Source organism: Phalacrocorax carbo, chromosome 1, assembly GCF_963921805.1.
Source record: "Phalacrocorax carbo chromosome 1, bPhaCar2.1, whole genome shotgun sequence".
Lineage (NCBI taxonomy): Eukaryota > Metazoa > Chordata > Aves > Suliformes > Phalacrocoracidae > Phalacrocorax > Phalacrocorax carbo.
In genome coordinates this window covers 160215481-160233793 of record NC_087513.1, presented here as the reverse complement: position 1 = coordinate 160233793, position 18313 = coordinate 160215481, and the positions used below count along the sequence as shown (strand labels likewise).

The window sequence follows — 18313 nt, the reverse complement described above, 5'->3', positions numbered from 1 at the left end:
TATCAGCATGTCTTATCCTGCTCTACCTACGTTTTGGTCAGCACGCACTGCTTGTAGAGGTGTGCTCCATGTCCATCTCCTCTGGCACAAGCCACCTCAGAGGTGACTGCCCACCCATATTTTTATTGTCTCTTACTGTCTCATAACTCTCTAAAATTTCCTGGTTTCAGGTTGATGGAGAACTCTCCTTTTGCTGTGTATCTTATCTTCAGATTTAGCTCTGTACACTGCTTCTGAATTTAGGCTGCGAAAGTACCAGCTTGACTTCTGTTCTTTTATACTTGAATGGAAATAGTTCAAAGTTGTGCTGATGTAATAAGAACGGGAAGCCAGAAGGCAGTGAACTGGAATAAGGGTAAACCTATGAGAGAACACAAGCAGAGAGTGGCCACTTCAGATCCTTACTGCCGTGAACACACAATTATTTTTTAATATAATGTGCTTAAAAGCTGCACTTCTCTTAAAGAAGGTTTAAATTTGTTATTCGTAATGCAGCGTAATTTATGAAAACATTTATGTTATGGTAACACCAGGTACTCTAGCCAAGATACCAGGAGAGGCATTCAGGCAGTCTGGATAATACTCAGAGTATTAATTGTATAACAGTGATCTGTACTTAACAATGAAAATGCCATCACCTGTTTTCAAAGTCTTTCTCGTTTTTCATGGCTCATAACCTTAACGATCAGTCAGAGGTAGTGGGCTGAGGCAGAGCTCAAGGCCATCAGCTCCTCCCAGCCTGCTGCATAGTTCCCAGGAAACACCCTGTATTTCATTAGCTCTTGCTTAGTTTATGGTGTAATATTTTGCTCGAAGGCATTAAACTATCATCAAAAGCAGTAGACCAATTAGTGTGACTTCTTTTTCCAGGGTCGTTGTACAAGGGAGAACTGCAAGTACCTTCATCCACCAACACATTTAAAAACTCAACTGGAAATCAATGGCAGAAACAACTTAATCCAACAAAAGACTGCAGCAGCAATGCTTGCCCAGCAAATGCAGTTTATGTTTCCAGGGACACCACTACAGCCAGTGGTAAGTATATTTCTCTGGTGTTATTGGTAAGTGAAGTTGAAGTAGAAAGCTATACTGGCTTGCAAAAGTTCTCTAAATTAATGTCAATAAAATAGTCCCCACATGTTGACTTAAGGAATTGCCAAGATAGTAGAGAGATGTTCATTTATATTTGCATTTGCAGATACAATGGAGTGTTGCTGTAGATTTGATATATTTTTTTATCCCTGACTCATTTGCTATTTTTTTTTCTTTCTCTCTTTTTTTCCTCCCCCTTCATTCAGTTCATGTCAGGTTTAGTCTAAATTTGCAAGATTTTTACCTATAATCCTTCTGGAGGTGAAAATTTGTGTAATAATGATAATGATAGTAGTAGTAGTAATAATAAATAATAATGATAATAATAAAAATAATATGTTATTTGAGTAGGAATGCAGAGTTGCCCTCTCAGGAGTCTATGGGTTTGAGTGGCTTTAAATAGCATTTAAACCCAGTACCAGGTTAATGTCATTCTGGGTAGCATTTTCTTACTCTCTTGAAACCTGAAGTGTCCCAGAATAAGACAGAGAACTGCTGGAGCATGCACTTTACAAACTCAGCATTTTATCTTAAGGTAGTGCATATGGTGCCTGGGACACTTCAAATCCAGAAGGTAACGTAAGACTAGAGTCTTCCAGGCTTGACCAGCGTCTTTGGATATACATATGACCAATTGCTCTGGGCTGCTTTTGCAGTTGAGCTCCTCATGGCACCAGACTTCCAGGGCATGATTAGGCATGTAATCCAAGTTAAACTTTTCACACATGGCTGATAATGATATTTTCTCAATATGAATGCCTGGTGTAAGGGACTGGTGTGGGATTTCTTTCTTCAACTTGAGGCATCTGGAGTGTTGGCATCAACTTCTACACTGGGTTTCCAAGGTCCGTTTATAGTTTATCAAAAGACATAGGCACTTCTAATTACTATTTGCTTGGCTTGTGTCAGACATCTGCATTCGGACTAGGTGATTTGGCTTTTTAAGTGCCTTTGTCTTTCCATGGGCTATCACGGGAGCCAAGCGTAAGCATCTCAGAGGAAGACATCTGTATTTGGTCACAGGAAGCTCACCCCAGATGCCTTTTTCGAATGTGTTTTACACTTGAAACGTCTGCTGTAAGGTGGGAGGCATGAACAAAAACTGGGTGTCAGGAGTCCCTGAATTTCTGGTACACATTCATCAAAATATATCTTGGTGTATTGGTATAATGCGTTTTGATATTTCCTGGTTTTTTACTGCTTGAGTTTTCACCAGAAAGAGTTTTGATAAAGTAATAGATTCCACCTCTTAGTATTATGAGAAAAAATTGAAGTGACAAAATGATACTTTTTCCTACTCACCCATTTCATCATTTGAACTTTACAATTTCATTGACGTAATGCCTTCTGTACTGATTGCTGTGATAAAAGTGCGGGGTTTTATTTCTCTGTCTTGCATAAATTGCCAGATTAAGATGACTCAGCCTTGACCAAATGGATAAAAAGTGAAAGAAAATTCCATAGAAGTCATTTGACATGTGGATTTAGTCTTAAAATTATATCTGATACAAAGCTGTTATTTATATTTTACATAACACATATTGTGCTCAACATAGTTGAACTGTTGTTTCCTATGAATGTTCGTTATTATGCTCTAAAGAATTTAGCTCGCACTTGACATATAAACTGGGCTGTTTGATGTCAAGCAGTTTTGATCTCTGATAAAACCAGAACATTATTCACTTTTAACTCTCTAGGGCAGGTAGATGCCATTTCTGTACAGCTGGGTATCCTGCCTAACCTGCTGCTCAAAGCATCTTCTTGGCACTCACTCACATTCATTTATAATTTAGTAATTGGTTCCAAAGACAAAAAAAAAAACCCGAAACAAAACAGAACAGAAAAAACCTTGTAGCTCCTTTGCTTTCTCTTGCATATTTTCTACATACTGTGCATGGCTGGCTTCCCTTCTGCAACAGAGGCCATGCAGGCCAGCTTGATGAGAAAGACACTGCTCCTTCATTAAGTGTTTTTAAGTCTTTCCTTAGTGTGAGATGTGTCCTGTTTTTCTTCTTTGTTTTCCTCATTTATGATTATAGCTTCACTCTCTGGGGTAAACGTCAGCTCTGCGAAGCTGAAGTATTTCCCAGGTCTGCCCATGGTCTGACCATGGTGATGTTCTGCCTCCACCCCCCATGGAGCTGGTGGTAACAAACCCCCCATTCTGCCTTGGCAAGGCTGCGTTCTAGCATCACACAAGTGCTCTTTCTTCTGGTCATGACTTCACTGACTCGGTGTAGGAAGGCATGAAACAGATTTTTAGACCCATATCATTCCTTCCAATCAAATTTTTTTCCTAAGATGAACTCTAGCTAAGCCTGAATAATCCCTTTCTAAATATTGTGTCCAGCTGAGATTATAATATTTATTCTGCTTGCCACTGGTGACAGCTGAGCACACAAACATTTGCAAAGGTGAGGTTTTTCGATGTGTGAGCCATAGTAACATATAATTGCAGGAGGTGCCAAAATACAGCATGCAAACAGATGGAAGTTACATGCCAAAGAGATCATTATATATACTCTTATTAGAAATATGGCTTTAATATGGTTAATAACGCTTCACCTATGAAATCTGATACTTTGAAAAATAGCCTGTTTTCCCAAGGAAAAGAGGTATTGAGAAAAAGCAATAAAGTCTATGTTATTTCTACTTTTAGATGTGTAAATAAGCCTGCAATGTAAGCTGGACCTCCATAGAGATTCAGGTTCAAAGTACGACTTCCTTTGCATCAGCAGCCTCTTTTCCAATAATAGAGCTACAAAGGCAGTTCTTCATATGCCACTGGAATGTGTTACGTGATTAAAAGAAGAGAGTATGCCGTGTGTTTTGCCAGCTGTTTGAAATTTTTTCATTAAGAAAATGAATCAGTGCCAGAAAGAACACACAAAAGACAACTAGTAAGCTCTTGATTAAGGGGTTGTTTTCTTTCATCTTGGTCTGTGTTTTCCTTTTGCAGCCCACATTTCCAGTGGGTCCCACAATAGGAACGAACACCGCTATTAGCTTTGCTCCTTACCTAACGCCAGTAACACCGGGAGTTGGCTTAGTCCCAACTGAGATCCTACCCACGCCGCCTGTCATTGTTCCTGGAAGTCCACCGGTTTCAGTCCCCGGTTCAACTGCTACCCAGAAACTCCTCAGGACTGATAAACTGGAGGTACTGTAGACACCGCCGTGGCTAGAAATACAATCCTCTGTTAGGCTGTGTGAAAGACCCTGGAGGGAAAAACTCTATTGTTTTAGAAATTTTGCTTAAATTCAGTTGCTACAAATAAAGACCATGTAACCAGGTAGGATTTCTACGCTTGCAACCAGTGGTAATTATACACTGTTATTTTTAAGGTAGTGCATTTGCTCAAATTTAATACACAGACATCAACATGAATTTTCATCCTTCATGAAGTTCATCTCCTCCAAAATACCCCAAGTATACATGCCTGTAAAGGTATGCCTTGATGAAATATCTTAACAAGCACATTTTTATTGCATTATTAATTCTGTCCCAGTTTTATGCATTGATATTAGGGGAACTTCATAGCGTTATGGATCAATATTAGGGGAATGGTGTAGCCCTTCAGCCTTGAGCTACAAATGGAGATGTTGAATGATACCAGCCCTGGAGCAGGCTGAAGGGGCAAGCCCCAGCTACGTGCAGAGCCTCCCTGGTGTCGACGGATCTTTGCGTGGCTGGGCTCAGTGGATCTGTGATCCAAGTACACGAGAAGGCCGAATGGCTCTTGCGGAAATAAATGTCCTTTCCCAAAAGCTTAAGAGCTAGTGTCTAGAGCACATTTCTTCCTAGGAAAATCAGCGAGTTCATTCTGCCCATTTTGAAAATTACTTTTAAGGAGGCCTTCCATTTTGTTTGTAGACTCCATAGAAAATACAGTGTACCTGATGCATATCTTCCCTGGGTCTCGGCAAGAGGGACTCCTTCCCTACCAGTGGAGCTGCAAGACTGTAAAGTGTGGTCATAAAGGGACTGAATATTTTGTGATTCTCAGCTAGTTTTGCAGGGGCAGTTACTTCAGTAAGTATCCTTCCCAGGTGTTTTCTAGACAGGAAAAAGGAAAGGCATTTGGGAGCGCTTCTGTTGCGTGTCAAGTTCATTTAGCCGCCGTACCACGGAGCTACCTGAGGAGCCAAGCACATAAGGGTAGAATAGATACATTTCCTCTCCCAGAAGAAGATCAAGGGTTTATTGAATTGAATTAGTCGAAAAACTTGAATTAACCAGGGAAGGGGGCAGGTCTGTCTTTTGGGGGCACGGGGCTGTGTGGGCCCTTTCGCACTGCGCCGAGCTCTTCCTCTGCAACGCGTGTTGTTTTGCACGTAGGTGTGCAGGGAGTTCCAGCGGGGAAACTGTGCCCGTGGAGAGACTGATTGCCGCTTTGCGCATCCGGCAGACAGCACAATGATTGACACAAACGACAACACCGTAACCGTGTGTATGGATTACATAAAAGGTCGTTGCATGAGGGAGAAATGCAAGTATTTTCACCCTCCTGCACATTTGCAGGCCAAAATCAAAGCGGCGCAACACCAAGCCAACCAGGCTGCGGTGGCAGCCCAGGCAGCTGCGGCAGCTGCGACTGTGATGGTAAGTGCTGGCATATACGGCTGCCTTTTTTTGACAGAAGCTCTTTGATGCCTATTTTGCTTCAATTTAATGCTGTTTGCTTATACTTTCTTTTCTTTTTTGCCTCTTTTTTCTTTTTTTTTTAATAAGAATTTATAAAATTACTACTATTGCTTGATGGGAGGAAGCACTTTTTTTCTTTATGCCCTTATTTTAATGCTGTATTTCTATCTAAGACAGTGAAGCAAATGACACTCTATACCACTTCTGTTCTTTGCCTTGATTATACATTAAATTTGCCCCCAGTATTTCTGAGCGGAAATAAAACTGATTAGCTTCAATGCCCCCTGGAAAATAGGGGCACATACACTGTTTTAGCTCTCTGATGACAGATACACATGTGGAAATTTGGAAGAAAAGGAAGAAAAGCAAAGAGAGAGCTTTTGCCCCAGAGATCAGTAGTAGAAAAGAAACCTGTATTAGGATTCAACTTGCCCCGCCTTAGATGTCAGACAGTTAGATAACTGAGCCTAGCCTAGCCACCTTGGTCTCACTTTACAGGTAGTGGATAAAAACCAGCACATTCATCTGATCTACCACTAATGCCTGTCTGAGGATGAGAAACAACTGCCCTCTGTACGTACATGTCTGTCCCCACTGAATGAAAAGTGTTGACTATATCTTTTTGAACTTTGGTTAGATGAATCTTACACCTAGAAGCTTCTCTTGCCTCTCCCACTGTCACAAGCAAGTTACCTGAATCTCTCCATGATACAATTTTTCTATTAGAAAAACAGGGTTTAAAAGTAGTAAACTAAAAGGGGAGTCATTAAGAAAAAGCATAGTAACTGTAGTCAGAAGAAAAGGGGGTGAGGGCTTTCTATTTTCAGATGTTTTAAGCTCTTACTGAAAACTGTTCAGACAAGTCAGTCCATCCATTTACCAGTATTGGATATCTCTTATTATTGCTACCAAGAAAGTTGATAAATTTCAACAGAGCAGTATTGATAAAGTTAAACAAATTAAGCATGCAGGATCTGACTTGGGAGACAAAATTGCTGGCAGCAAATCAAAGAATCGTTGTCCTCATTGCTGGCAGTGGACGAATAATTAAGCAGATGTGGTTTGTGGACTTGTGGGCAGTGCATACAATAGTTATAGACAATACAGTTATTCTCTGGGTAAAAAGCCTACCAGAAACACAATACAGTACAGTATATAACTACCCCAAGCTATTGTATTTAGCAAATTAGCAAAGACCAGACTTTCTGAGGGACAAAGGTTAAGTTATGCAAGAAAGTAAAACTCTAAACAGAAGAACATTTCTTAAGTTTTAATATTCTTTCTCATATAGTATCCCTAGTCTCTGTTTCAAACTGGGTGTTTTTTAGTTAAACTTCCCCGTGCTTGCAGAAATTGAATACCATCTGGAAATTAAAGCAAAGGAGATTGGATTTTTTTTGTTCTAATTAGCTTCTACTGTGCAATATTTATTGTCCATTTAGAGAATGTAATATTTCTAGGCAATATAGTAAAGAAGAAGGGAGAGAGATGAGGGGATTCATTTTTCTTTGCTTCAGTAATGGTTGGATATATATCCTGTGATTTTTAAATAAGCCGTAATTGGAATTGCATTAGCCTCAAAACAAGATGAAGCATCTTTGGAAACACAGAACTGAAACTTTAGCATTCTAATGTCATGGGAGAAGGCGCCAGGGACCTGTAATTCAAGGTAACTTTTTGCAGAAAAATATGTACAAAATATTTTAATGGCATCTTTAGACTACCAAACAGAAAAGATTCCTTACAATCCAACTAGTTTTTGTTTAATATAAATTTTAAACAATCAGAGTGAATGAAAATTCACTGGAATGGCAATAGCAAAAAGGTGGTAGAAAAGACACATGCCTGCAAGATGACCCAAGAACGACCAAGAATACTCAGTTGGATCTAGAGAGCAAAAGTAAGGCAGAAGTACAAATGCTTACCTGTAGGGTTCACTTGCAGGTTGCTCCCAGGTTGAAATTGTGTCCAAGAAGTTTTCCTTCCTGGCTGGGGAGCTGGCTACATTGCTGTGGTCCAGAGGGTGCTCATAGGGGTGAGCATTGTAGATAGGGTTAGAGCGCTGTAGGCAAAGCTTGTAAGGCCTTGGAAGGTCAATGAGTTCTGCAGCCTGGGACCTTGCAGAAAACACCCTATCTGCATTTCTCTAAATTGAAGTTTAGGAATTTTTATTCAAGTATCTTAGGTGACCCCATCATTTGAAGTAAAAAAGGAGAAAGGCACAGTGAAAGAGGCTGTAGACCATGTACAGGAGGCAGTGTCATCTGTCATTGTATTCAGGGAACTCCAAATATTCATGTCGTGCATCAGAGAGCATAAAAAGTCACTGAAGAATGTACAGCCTAAATTAAAATGTGAATTCATAGTTGGTGTTGGAAAGGACCTCTGGAAATCATCTAGTCCAACCCCGCTGCTCAAGCAGGGCAAGCTAGAGCAGATTGCCCAGGACACGCCTAGTTGGCTTTTGAAAGTTTCTGAAGATAGAGACTCCACAACTTTTCTTGACAACATGCTAAGGTTAAGTAATGCTTACAGTAAAAACAAAACCAGAAGCTTACATTTAAATGGAATTTCTTCTATTTAAATTTGTTCCCACTGCATCTTGTCCTGTCACAGGGCACCGCTGGAAAGAGTCTGGTTCCATCTTTACTCCCCTATCAGGTATTTATATACACTGACGAGATCCCCGTGCATCTTCTCTTCTCCGGGCTGATCAGTCCCAGCTCTCTCAGCCTTTCCTCATATGAGATGTGCTCCAGCTCCTTAATCATCTTTGGGGCCCTTTATGGAAGTGTTTTCTAGCATGTCCATGTCTTTCTTGTACTGGGGTGCCCAGACCTGGACATAGTGCTCCATGTAAGGCCTCACCAGTGCTGAGTAGAGAGAAAGGATCACCTTGACCTGCTGGTGATGCTCTTCCTTATGCAGCCTAGGATGCTGTTGGCTGCCTTTGCTGTGAGGGCACATTGCTGGCTCATGTTCAAGTTGGTGTCCACCAGGACCTTGAGGGCCTCTTCTGCCAAGCTGCTTTCCAGCCGATTGACCCCCCCCCCAGCATGTAGTGGTGCCTGGGATTGCTCCTCCCCAGGAACATGGCTTGGTATTTCCATTTGTTGAACTTCATGATGTTCCTCTGTGCTCGTTTCTCCAGCCTTTCCACCTTTCCAAGTGCCTCTGAGTGGCAGCACATGTGTCTTGTGTATCAGCCACTCCTCCAAGTTTTACACCACTAGTGACTGGCCTCCAGGAGTACTTTGTGTTGCTGATCAGAACCCTCTGAGCCTGGAAGTTGAGCCAATTTTCAGTCCACCTCACTGTTTCCCATTTAGCCCATACTAAATAAGTTTGTCTATGAGGATGAAATGGGAGACAGTGTTGAAAACTTTTCTGAAGCCAAGAGAAACAACATCTATTGCTCTGCCCTCACCCACCAAGTCAGTCCCATCATAGAAGGCTGTCAGGTTGGTTAGCACAATTTCCCCTTCAAAAATCTATGCTGACTACTCTGCATCACCTTCTTGGATTTCTTGTGTTCGGACATGGTTTGCAGGAGGATTTGCTCAATCGCTTTCCCAGGGACTGAGGTGAGGTTGACCAACCTGTCATTCATCAGACCTTCCTTCCTGCTCATTTTGATGACAGGAGCGTCATATACTTCCTTACAGTCTGTGGGAACTTCCCCCAGTCGCAGTGACCTTTCGAAAATAATTAAGAGTGGCCTTGCAGTGACATTGGCCAGCTCCCTCAGCACCCATTGGTGCATCCTCTCAGCTCCTATGGGTTTGTGTACATGTGATTTGTTTAAATGTTCCCTAGCCCGATCCTCCTCCTTGGGTAAATCTTCCTCGCTTCAGACTTTCCCACTGGTCTCCCACTGGCCTGAAGGCCAGTGTTACCAGTAAAGACTGAGGTGGATAAGTCGTTCGGTACCTCAGCCTCTTCCGTATCCTGTGTCATCAGATCACCTGCCCCATTCAGCAGCAGGCCCCCATTTTCCCTAGTCTTCCTTTTGTTGCTGATATACTTGGAGAAGCCCTTCTTGTTGTCCTTCACACCCCTAGCCAGACTCAGCTCCAGGTGGTCCTTGGCTTTCCTAACCCATCCCTGCATGCTCAGGCATGTCCCTATTCTTCCTGGGGCACCTGTCCCTACTTCCACCTCTTGTGTGCTTCCCTTCTTGCATTTGAGTTTCATCAGGAGCTCCTTGCACATCCATGCAGTCCTCCCTATGTGGATCTCGGTCGTATTCCAGGAGATGTTATAGCGTACCAGTGTGACATACAGCAGACAAATACTATGCCTCAGTATGTTTGATCATTTTTATCATTATCTTTATTTCCTTTCTGTAGCATCCTCCTCTACAGTCTATACCTATTGAATTTTTTGGTTGTTAGTTATGTAGGAGATAAAATGTTGAGCAGGACATTACCTGATGGAACAGAAAGAGGCAAAGCAGGGTTTACTATCAGGACAAAATGAAATAAAAGGTGAAGGTGGGAGAGAAAAATGGATAGTTGGTCTGAAAGCCTGAAAAGAGGGGGAGAGTATGTGGAAAAAAGGTTGATGAGTAGGTATAGAAACAGATCAAGTTACAGCCTTCGGGCTGGGAAAACTGTGAGACTGAACTTGCTGTAGAAGATGAGGGGAAGGCCAGGAAAAAGCTTCAAAACAGGGAGATGACATTAAGAGGAGCATAGAGAAGAAGTGGAGAAAGGCAATCATAAACACAGAGATAATAAGTTAATGAGTGAAATCAGATAAGATCTGCATTTGAATAATAAAGGTAATTAACTAAAATGCTTTACTCTTAATGATGTTGATTCAAATTTGTGGACTTCGTCATCACATAATGCGGAATTCAGTCGTAATGCTTCACCTCCATGTAGACTTCCATCCATGGTGGACGCAGAGTGGATCTGAGGCTGTGCCCCATGCAGATGTAGTGATGTCCCCCATGGGGATGCCCATGGTGGGTACCACATGTCGGCTGCACAGCGCCCTGCTTAGATGCAAGAAGGCTCTTCAGATCCTCACTTTGCACCAGGTGTTTCTTGTTATGTCTGAGTCTTGGACCCAGACAGATGAGCAGATCCTGTAGATCAGGATATGTAATCCAGAAATGTGCCGAAGGATAGATGGGGAGGGTGTTGGAAAGCCTCATGCAACGTAGGTGCAACAAAGCCAGGAACAAGGAATCGGCAAAGCGAGGGCTATCCTGCAAAATACCCTGTTGGCACTAGCTAATCATGTGACCGTAAGCTGTTTGTAGGCATCTGGGGCCTCGTCCTCTTTTAGTTTTTTTCACTTTTGTTCCCTATTTCCACATACTGATGTCAAGATAGGCATAATCTGCATATCCTAAAAAGAGCTAAGTGTCAGCCTGTGTTTAAAAAACAAAAGTAAAAATTCTGATTTTTAAGCAAATCTTCCTTTCCTTTCTGAAGGTTTATGAGAATTATTTCCACTATAAGATTTGAAAGTAATATTTTATATTAGAAGATTTTTTACAGAATGCCATCATATCAGCCATAAGTTTGATCTTACTATGGAAGTATACCTAAATGTATATGCCTGTGTAGTATACCTCAATATTTTCTTTTTAAAAAAAATTAATAATGCTGGACTAGTATCATAACTCGTATGTTAATGTTCGCTTATGAACTGAGAGCAGTATTTTTGCTCCCTGCTCCTAAAGCTAGTACTGAAGGTTGTAGCAAAATTTAGAAAATATGTTTTAAATTCTGAAAGACTTTTTTCCCCTCTCAATATAATGTGGTAAGTTACAAGGAAAAAAAACCTACAGAAATGACCCAGCTGTAGGGGAAAAAAAAAAAGGAATTAATGATAAGTTAGTGTAAATAGACATATTACTTATTCTGCTTTGTATTGGAAAAGGAGAACCTCTCTCATTTTGAACCCTAAATCTATTGAATGACACACTTCTCTGAATTAAAAGACCCTCACCTTGCAAGCACTGATATTAATAGCATTTGTAATGCATTACAACTTTCACTAGTGCTTTGTATTTGAAAATGTAGCCTTCCAAATTGATTTTTCCGCTTTAAAATGTGACTTAACTAACTTATCAGGAATTCTTATAGGCGTATCCTTACAACTTTCTGCATCTCTGTGAAGTGTTTATACGATGCTTAATAGTGTCTGCAAGCTGCTGTTTTACTCAACTTTCCTGAATTTCAAACATCTATATTTTACTCTCTTATATGCTTTTAACTAAGGTATAGTAGATGCATTTTTGCTTCGGTACTAATTCGAAATGTAATATTCATTTCTTTAGAAGACATTTTTGTTGTTGTGCATGCCTAGTGTTTTGTATGTTGTATATTGCATTCAGAATATTTTTTTCCTTCTCACCTATCCACAAATGCAATGCCGTTCCCATGATGCACCTCTGCTTGCTGTTTACCTGTATGTTAATTCGCTTGAATCCCATTGGCCCACTGCCATCATGTGCTCGCTGCCTGTTATTAAAAGACTCAGTCGACTGCCAAAGCAATGAAGCGACCTCTCGAAGCAACTGTAGACCTGGTACTTTGACCTTTCACCTTTTGCTTTGCATGTAGCTTTTTTTTTTTTTTTTTTTTTTTCAGAGAAGCAACTAATGAAATTTGTATCGCTTTACTTTTGAACATCAACCGGAAATGATTTCACATACTCGTTAATTTACCGGAAACTCTATTTATCCATCTCATTCTCATATGTAATAAACGCAGACGATTTAGTTTGGTTCCTAACATGGTTTCATTTTTTTAAATATCCTCTCATGAAAAGTCAAATTGAGATAAAACTGCTTCTGTAATTGAAAACGTGTAACGTAATCCATTAATCTGTATAATAATAGGAAATTATATTTAAAATAAAAAAAGAAAATACTTGGCAATGAAACACAAGTGGTTTTTTCTCCCTATAATATTTGAAAACCTATTTAAAGGCAATGCCATTTTTGTTGCTTTAAACGCCTTTCTTTTCAGTAGTTGTGCTGCTACAGTTTTAGGTTAATAGTACCATGCTTTTGCTATCAATAACAAAATTTCACTCATTTTACATTGCTGTGCTTTGAGTTAATATGCATGGCGAGGCATCTTTAGCTGCTTTAAAAGATAATAAGTTTTTGTATTTATGTATATGTTACAGACAATGTCTTTAAAACTATGTCATTTTAACTAACTTTCTTATTTGCAGGCCTTTCCTCCTGGTGTTCTTCACCCTTTACCAAAGAGACAAGCACTTGAAAAAAGCAATGGTGCCAGTGCCGTTTTCAATCCCAGTGTCTTGCACTATCAACAGGCTCTTGCCAATGCTCAGTTGCAGCAACATGCAGCATTTATCCCAACAGGTACGTTGCACCCACATTGAACCAATTTTGTGTTCCTTAGGTAACATCCGTGTCAGGCAGTTGCACTTAACAGAAGGTTTTATTACGCTCCCTGCCCTACCTGAGGTGAAGTCTGCACAGATATTTACAGGTTATTTTAATTCCTCCTGTCAAGTACGAGAATTGAAGCAGGGATTTCAACATGCCGTCAGGCTGCTTTTCACATTCATAACCTCATTCATCATTGCCCAGAGTTTGCCCCTTTTTTCCTACCTTAAATTGGCTGTATTTTGACTTTTATCTGCCAGCACTCTCCTAGGAGACGTGAGGGCAAAGTTCCGCTAACAAAAATGCTGGGAAAAGCATCTCACTTCAGAGACGCCACGGGAAACGTGCCGTGGCCGAGGCGCATCGTCCTGCTCCCTCGGGTGCTGTTTTGCAGCTGTGGGGGTTACCCCAGCCGCGCACAAGCGAGTGAGAAGGGGAGCCCCAGCCATAACCTTCCAGTCGATAGCTGCGTGGAAGCACTGGCAAAACGCATCGCTCCCTGTCGCTGCACTAAAGGGCTTTGAGGCATCGGACGCCTTTTCGTGGTTTTCATTTTGGAACACCACCGGAACTTTTCCTAGCATTTGCGGCTAATAGCTGGGGTTACAATTCTCCATAGGGGTGATCTGAAGACGAGTGAACGTAATTTGCATTTCAGTGCTCAGGACCCTGTAAAAATCAGAGCATTCAGAGATGGCTTGAACTGCACCGTGGCTGGTAGCAGGGCTTCTCTTTAACACTGCAAAAGACAGAATGTGCTAGGTACTTGTGTAAACAGTAACAACATAACCCTCTAAATTATGTCAGTCACCCCCACTCCAAACTTCCCAAAAGTAGATATCCTGCCTAATGAATTCTGTGGTTTCATTTGTAATTAACAAGTTACATATTTTTGTATCAGAACGTTACTGAGTGTGAACTTCCAGAATTGCTTAAAACTATGTGTTTGCAAATGTGCTTGACATTTCAGGGATGTTATTTTAGTTTATAGAAATAATGTCAGTTAAACAAGGAACGAAACACAGCACACAACGATTTCCCGATCTATTAGCATTCCCATATGTTTTTAAAGATAAAAACAAACACAGATGGCTTTGACTTCATGGAATTTTGCTATAAGGCCTGAGTAACAACCTTGGAGCCTGCCCCTGTATTTATAATAGTAAGTTATAGCGTGCCGTATTTTTAGCACATTGGTGCACCAGAATATCTCTGGCAGAAAACACACTGACATTTATGGGAGTGTTTGGAAAAAAAAATAAATAAATAGTGAGACTGCCTTTTTGGACATGAACGGAAGACTGCCCTGTGCTTACAAACGTACAGAAATTTCCATAAACTTATTTTACATTGTAACCCTGAGAATTTGCAGTATGATATGCATTATTCCTTCTCTTAAGCACTCCCCTTCAGGGCTTATCACTATTACTTACAATTCCCAAGGATTTTAAATTAAGTATGGAAAATACAGTAGTTTAAGCCTTTTTCAGTGAAATAGCATTTGGATATTTTCCAGACTTTCGGAGTGCTCATGCTTCCTTAACTAGCTCATTCTTTGTGGTTTTATTGTCCATCCCTCTTTCCAACCAACGGTTGTGATTATAGTTTTATCTTACAAATTTCTGATGGTAGGAAGGGTGGATCTTGGAACCAAACGTTAAGGGCCAGGTTGTTGGCAAGCCCCAAAACAAGTGCCTGAAAAAAGAAGAAACAGAGGGATAACGGAGCAGATGGAGCCCAGGCCCTGAGTGAAAACCTTTCTCACGGTGCTGAACCTCCTGCGCTTTGAGCACACCATCAGCACCTAGAAAGGGTGTTAGAGAGAGGAGTGGGCTATGGGAGGAGGTTAGGAAAGGGGAACCCCCTCTATATGAGTGGGTGTCAGGAGCTTTTCATTAAAGATGCTATGTCTGATATTCCCACATTTCCTGGGAAGGTTGGATTTGGTGGGTGTAAGGACTGTCATGCCAACCACGTCTAAGGAGCAATGCATGACGTTATGTGTTGGATTTTAAATGATTTTGTGATGTTTTCTGAACTGGTATTATTTTCAAATGTGTTCCTTGTGTGTGTGTGTGTGTGTGTGTGTGTTAAGTTCAATTTTAAGAAAAGTTTTGCTGCTGGAATATATATATAAAACTTCATTGTTTTATATAACTTCTCTGCTTTCTTAACCACTCGCTCCCGTAATAAAAAGTGTGGGGCTTGACTTAGCATGGCTTACCTCCAAATTTCTGCACTTCGTTTGTTTCACATCAGTTTGATTGCTTTGTCACCTTCTCCTTATTGTTTGGTGAATGATCTTAAAAACAAGAGATCTTTTCTCTCTTCCCATTGCTGTTTGTTAGTGTTTCTGTAGCCTCTAGAGGAGGAACTTTGTGTATTCTCCGGGGACTGTTCTTGAGTAAGGTCATTCATAGTTACACTGCTACTGCGATGGTCCGATAAGGGGCTGCTGTAGAAATTAAGCAGGAATACAAGAAGCATATTTGACTTTGTATCAAATATGTGTGTACCTGGGACTAGTCTCCTTACCTGCTCACCTTCACCAGCTTGCTATATGCACTGTACTGAAAATAGGCTATTCTTTTTTTTTTCATTTGGTCTTCCCAGAAAGGTTAAAGGTGGACTAGGCACCAAACCTAAACTCCTTGGCAGGTGAGCAGCCCTTCCAGAGCATCTTTGAGCTGCGCTGGGAGCCTCTTGCTGGAACATTACGCACTTTGAGGTGTTTAGCTTGGGGAATTGTCACAGGAGCGTTTTCTCTGGTCAGAAGCGCCTCTCAACCTCAGATGTGGTGTTAAAAACAAGTACATTAGGTTTGGCAAAGCACCAGAAGAACAATGTCAAATACTTCCATTTGAACTCTGCTGCACATCAGAAAGGTGGTGAATATTGATCTACACAACATTGAGCAGTCTGATTTATGCAGTGAGTTCAAAAATTCCCAAATAATGTCATATTTAACTAAGGATGTGTGATATTTAACCGAAGATGTTTCTATAAACAGAAACCTGTTGCTGCAAAAGTACTAGGTGAAAGGATAAAAGCACTAAGCAAAAAAGTATATGAAGCATCTTGTGTGTAAACAGAGACATGCCAAAAGTCACACAGTGTGCTGAGGTAGGGGTTCAAGCAAGAACGTAATCACCTTTTTTGTATTAAAGCAAAACTATGAATGACCTTGCAGTTTCATTTAACTAACTTACTTCTCTGTGGTTATGCTTGAATCTCACTTTGAATGTTAACTCTAAATGGCTAACCTGTTTCTTCCCTTTATCCACTTTTTTCACCTATCATTGCATGACACGCAGGGTCAGTTTTGTGCATGACACCCGCTACCAGTATTGGTAGGTTCCAAATTTCTTTATTGATCTCTTTTTATACTGTTTATGATATATATTCACTTGTATCAGAAAACCTAGGCAAGATTTAGACAACGACTAGAATTAAAGGTTCGCTTGTCCTTCTGGTTGACTTTGCAGCGTGTTTAGATTTGTAGATGAAAGCCGCAGTTTAGATGTCATATCACCTGCTATAACAACTACACTGCAAAAGCATAATACCATGAATTCCAGTCTGCTTTTCAGTTTTCAAAGTTTTATTTATCTTTATATTTTATATTGTCTAGTACTATAAATCATAAAATACTGGAAAAAAACCAGCAAATTTCATCAGTGTTTTAAAGTTTCATAGTGGTGTGCCTATTTCTCCTTTTTGCTGTGTGTTAGAAAGTTTTATCAGCGTTTCCCAGAAATGCCTGCTTTGATCCACAGAGGTTCTGTTGAAACCTGTGATCTGATTCTCGCTCCTCCTTTAAATGTATTTGCAGCTTGGAATTAACATTTTGGGCATGCAAAATGGAAGTCCGGTGCAACAGCCCCTAAGACAGAAAAGTCATCTTTCTTCTGATGTAAAGGCCTATCCCAGTGATGTTTTTTTTTGTCGGACTACTCAGATAAGCAGTCAAAATATCAAACCTTTAAAACATCAAGTTAATAATTCTCTCATGAAGATGCTGATTAAAATTCATTCTTAAAATGAGCAAAAGCAGCAACTTTCACAAAATCGACCTTGCTTTTTTAGATCAAACAAAGTAGTATTTAAATCAGGAACATTATTATCATCCTTCTCCTGATTTTTTCCTCAAAGGAGATGGTAATTTAACTCTGATAAAGCCTAACAGTTTTGCAGTGCTAGTAGAAAAAAAAAAAGCATAAATTGGATTATAGAGGAAGACAGCGAGTATCTGGCTCACTTCAGAATGAAGATACATGAAAATAATTCGGTTTTTAATCATTTTTAAAAATTAAGATAAACATTCTTCAGTTGTCTTCCCAGAACAAAGCACTGTAATTTTTATTTTAGTAGAATTTTATTTTGGAGTGCTTTATATTGATACTGGGGGAAAACAAATTGCCCACGCAGCAATTCTCAGGTAACAGACTATTTTGGTAGAGACCTCGTTTGCACAAGTAATCCTGTTCTTAGAGATAACGCCCGCATTTTCAATGGTCCTTGCTCTTTTTTCTGGGAATCGCCGATTGTGTTGACAACCTTCCTTTAATTGTACTTGTAATAAGCTATTTTCCCTTTTTTTATTTCTCCGCCACGCTTTCTCGCTTTGCACTGTGATTGCATGCCATCTGCTGGTTTAACCCATGACGATGGCTTGCCGCTCTTGATATTCACCATGCCAAAAATACCACTTCTCTTACCATAATGCTGCACCCTCCTGTTCATTGCTTCCATGGTTCCCCTCCTGAAAGTACCCATGATGCACAACGCTACGGCCGCCACTGTCTCTGCAGCAACAACTCCTGCAACAAGTGTTCCCTTCGCCGCAACAGCCACAGCAAATCAGGTTTGCTCCTTTTAAAGCTTTCTTTCACAAGATCCCGAACTCTAAATGAGTGCTGAGATTTTTATTTTAATTTTTTTTTAACAAAAAAAATTCTCCCGGAGAATTTTTTTTTTCCTGTGTTTACCCCATCAAATTTTACTTTTATTTTTAAGTCGTTTATAGCAAGTGTTTGTGGGACAGGTTGCACTTATTTAGAGTTAACATTTGTTGCAAATAATGATGTAGCTGTGTTTTGTGTTGCGATGTTTGTACCTAATTACTGTGTAATTAACCCAGCTGGAGTTAGAATCACCGTAGTACTGGACTACTTACAAAAGTCTGTTATTAACTC

At 40.3% G+C, this 18313-nt stretch overlaps 1 protein-coding gene across 11 annotated transcripts in view; it reads left to right on the top strand.

The window, feature by feature from the left end:
• The window catches only part of MBNL2 (muscleblind like splicing regulator 2), a 113768-nt gene that overhangs the window by 77253 nt on the left and 18202 nt on the right, over positions 1-18313 (top strand). For 7 of the 11 annotated variants that reach the window (XM_064440665.1, XM_064440673.1, XM_064440668.1 and 4 more), the window contains 5 exons: positions 871-1035; positions 4052-4252; positions 5432-5695; positions 12230-12283; positions 12938-13091. In XM_064440665.1, the coding sequence (XP_064296735.1) occupies positions 871-1035; positions 4052-4252; positions 5432-5695; positions 12230-12283; positions 12938-13091 (838 nt within the window). Of the gene's footprint in view, positions 1-870; positions 1036-4051; positions 4253-5431; positions 5696-12229; positions 12284-12937; positions 13092-16432; positions 16469-17887; positions 17983-18313 lie in introns of all 11 variants that reach the window. The other 4 variants (XM_064440674.1, XM_064440669.1, XM_064440671.1 and 1 more) reach the window with 4 other exon arrangements.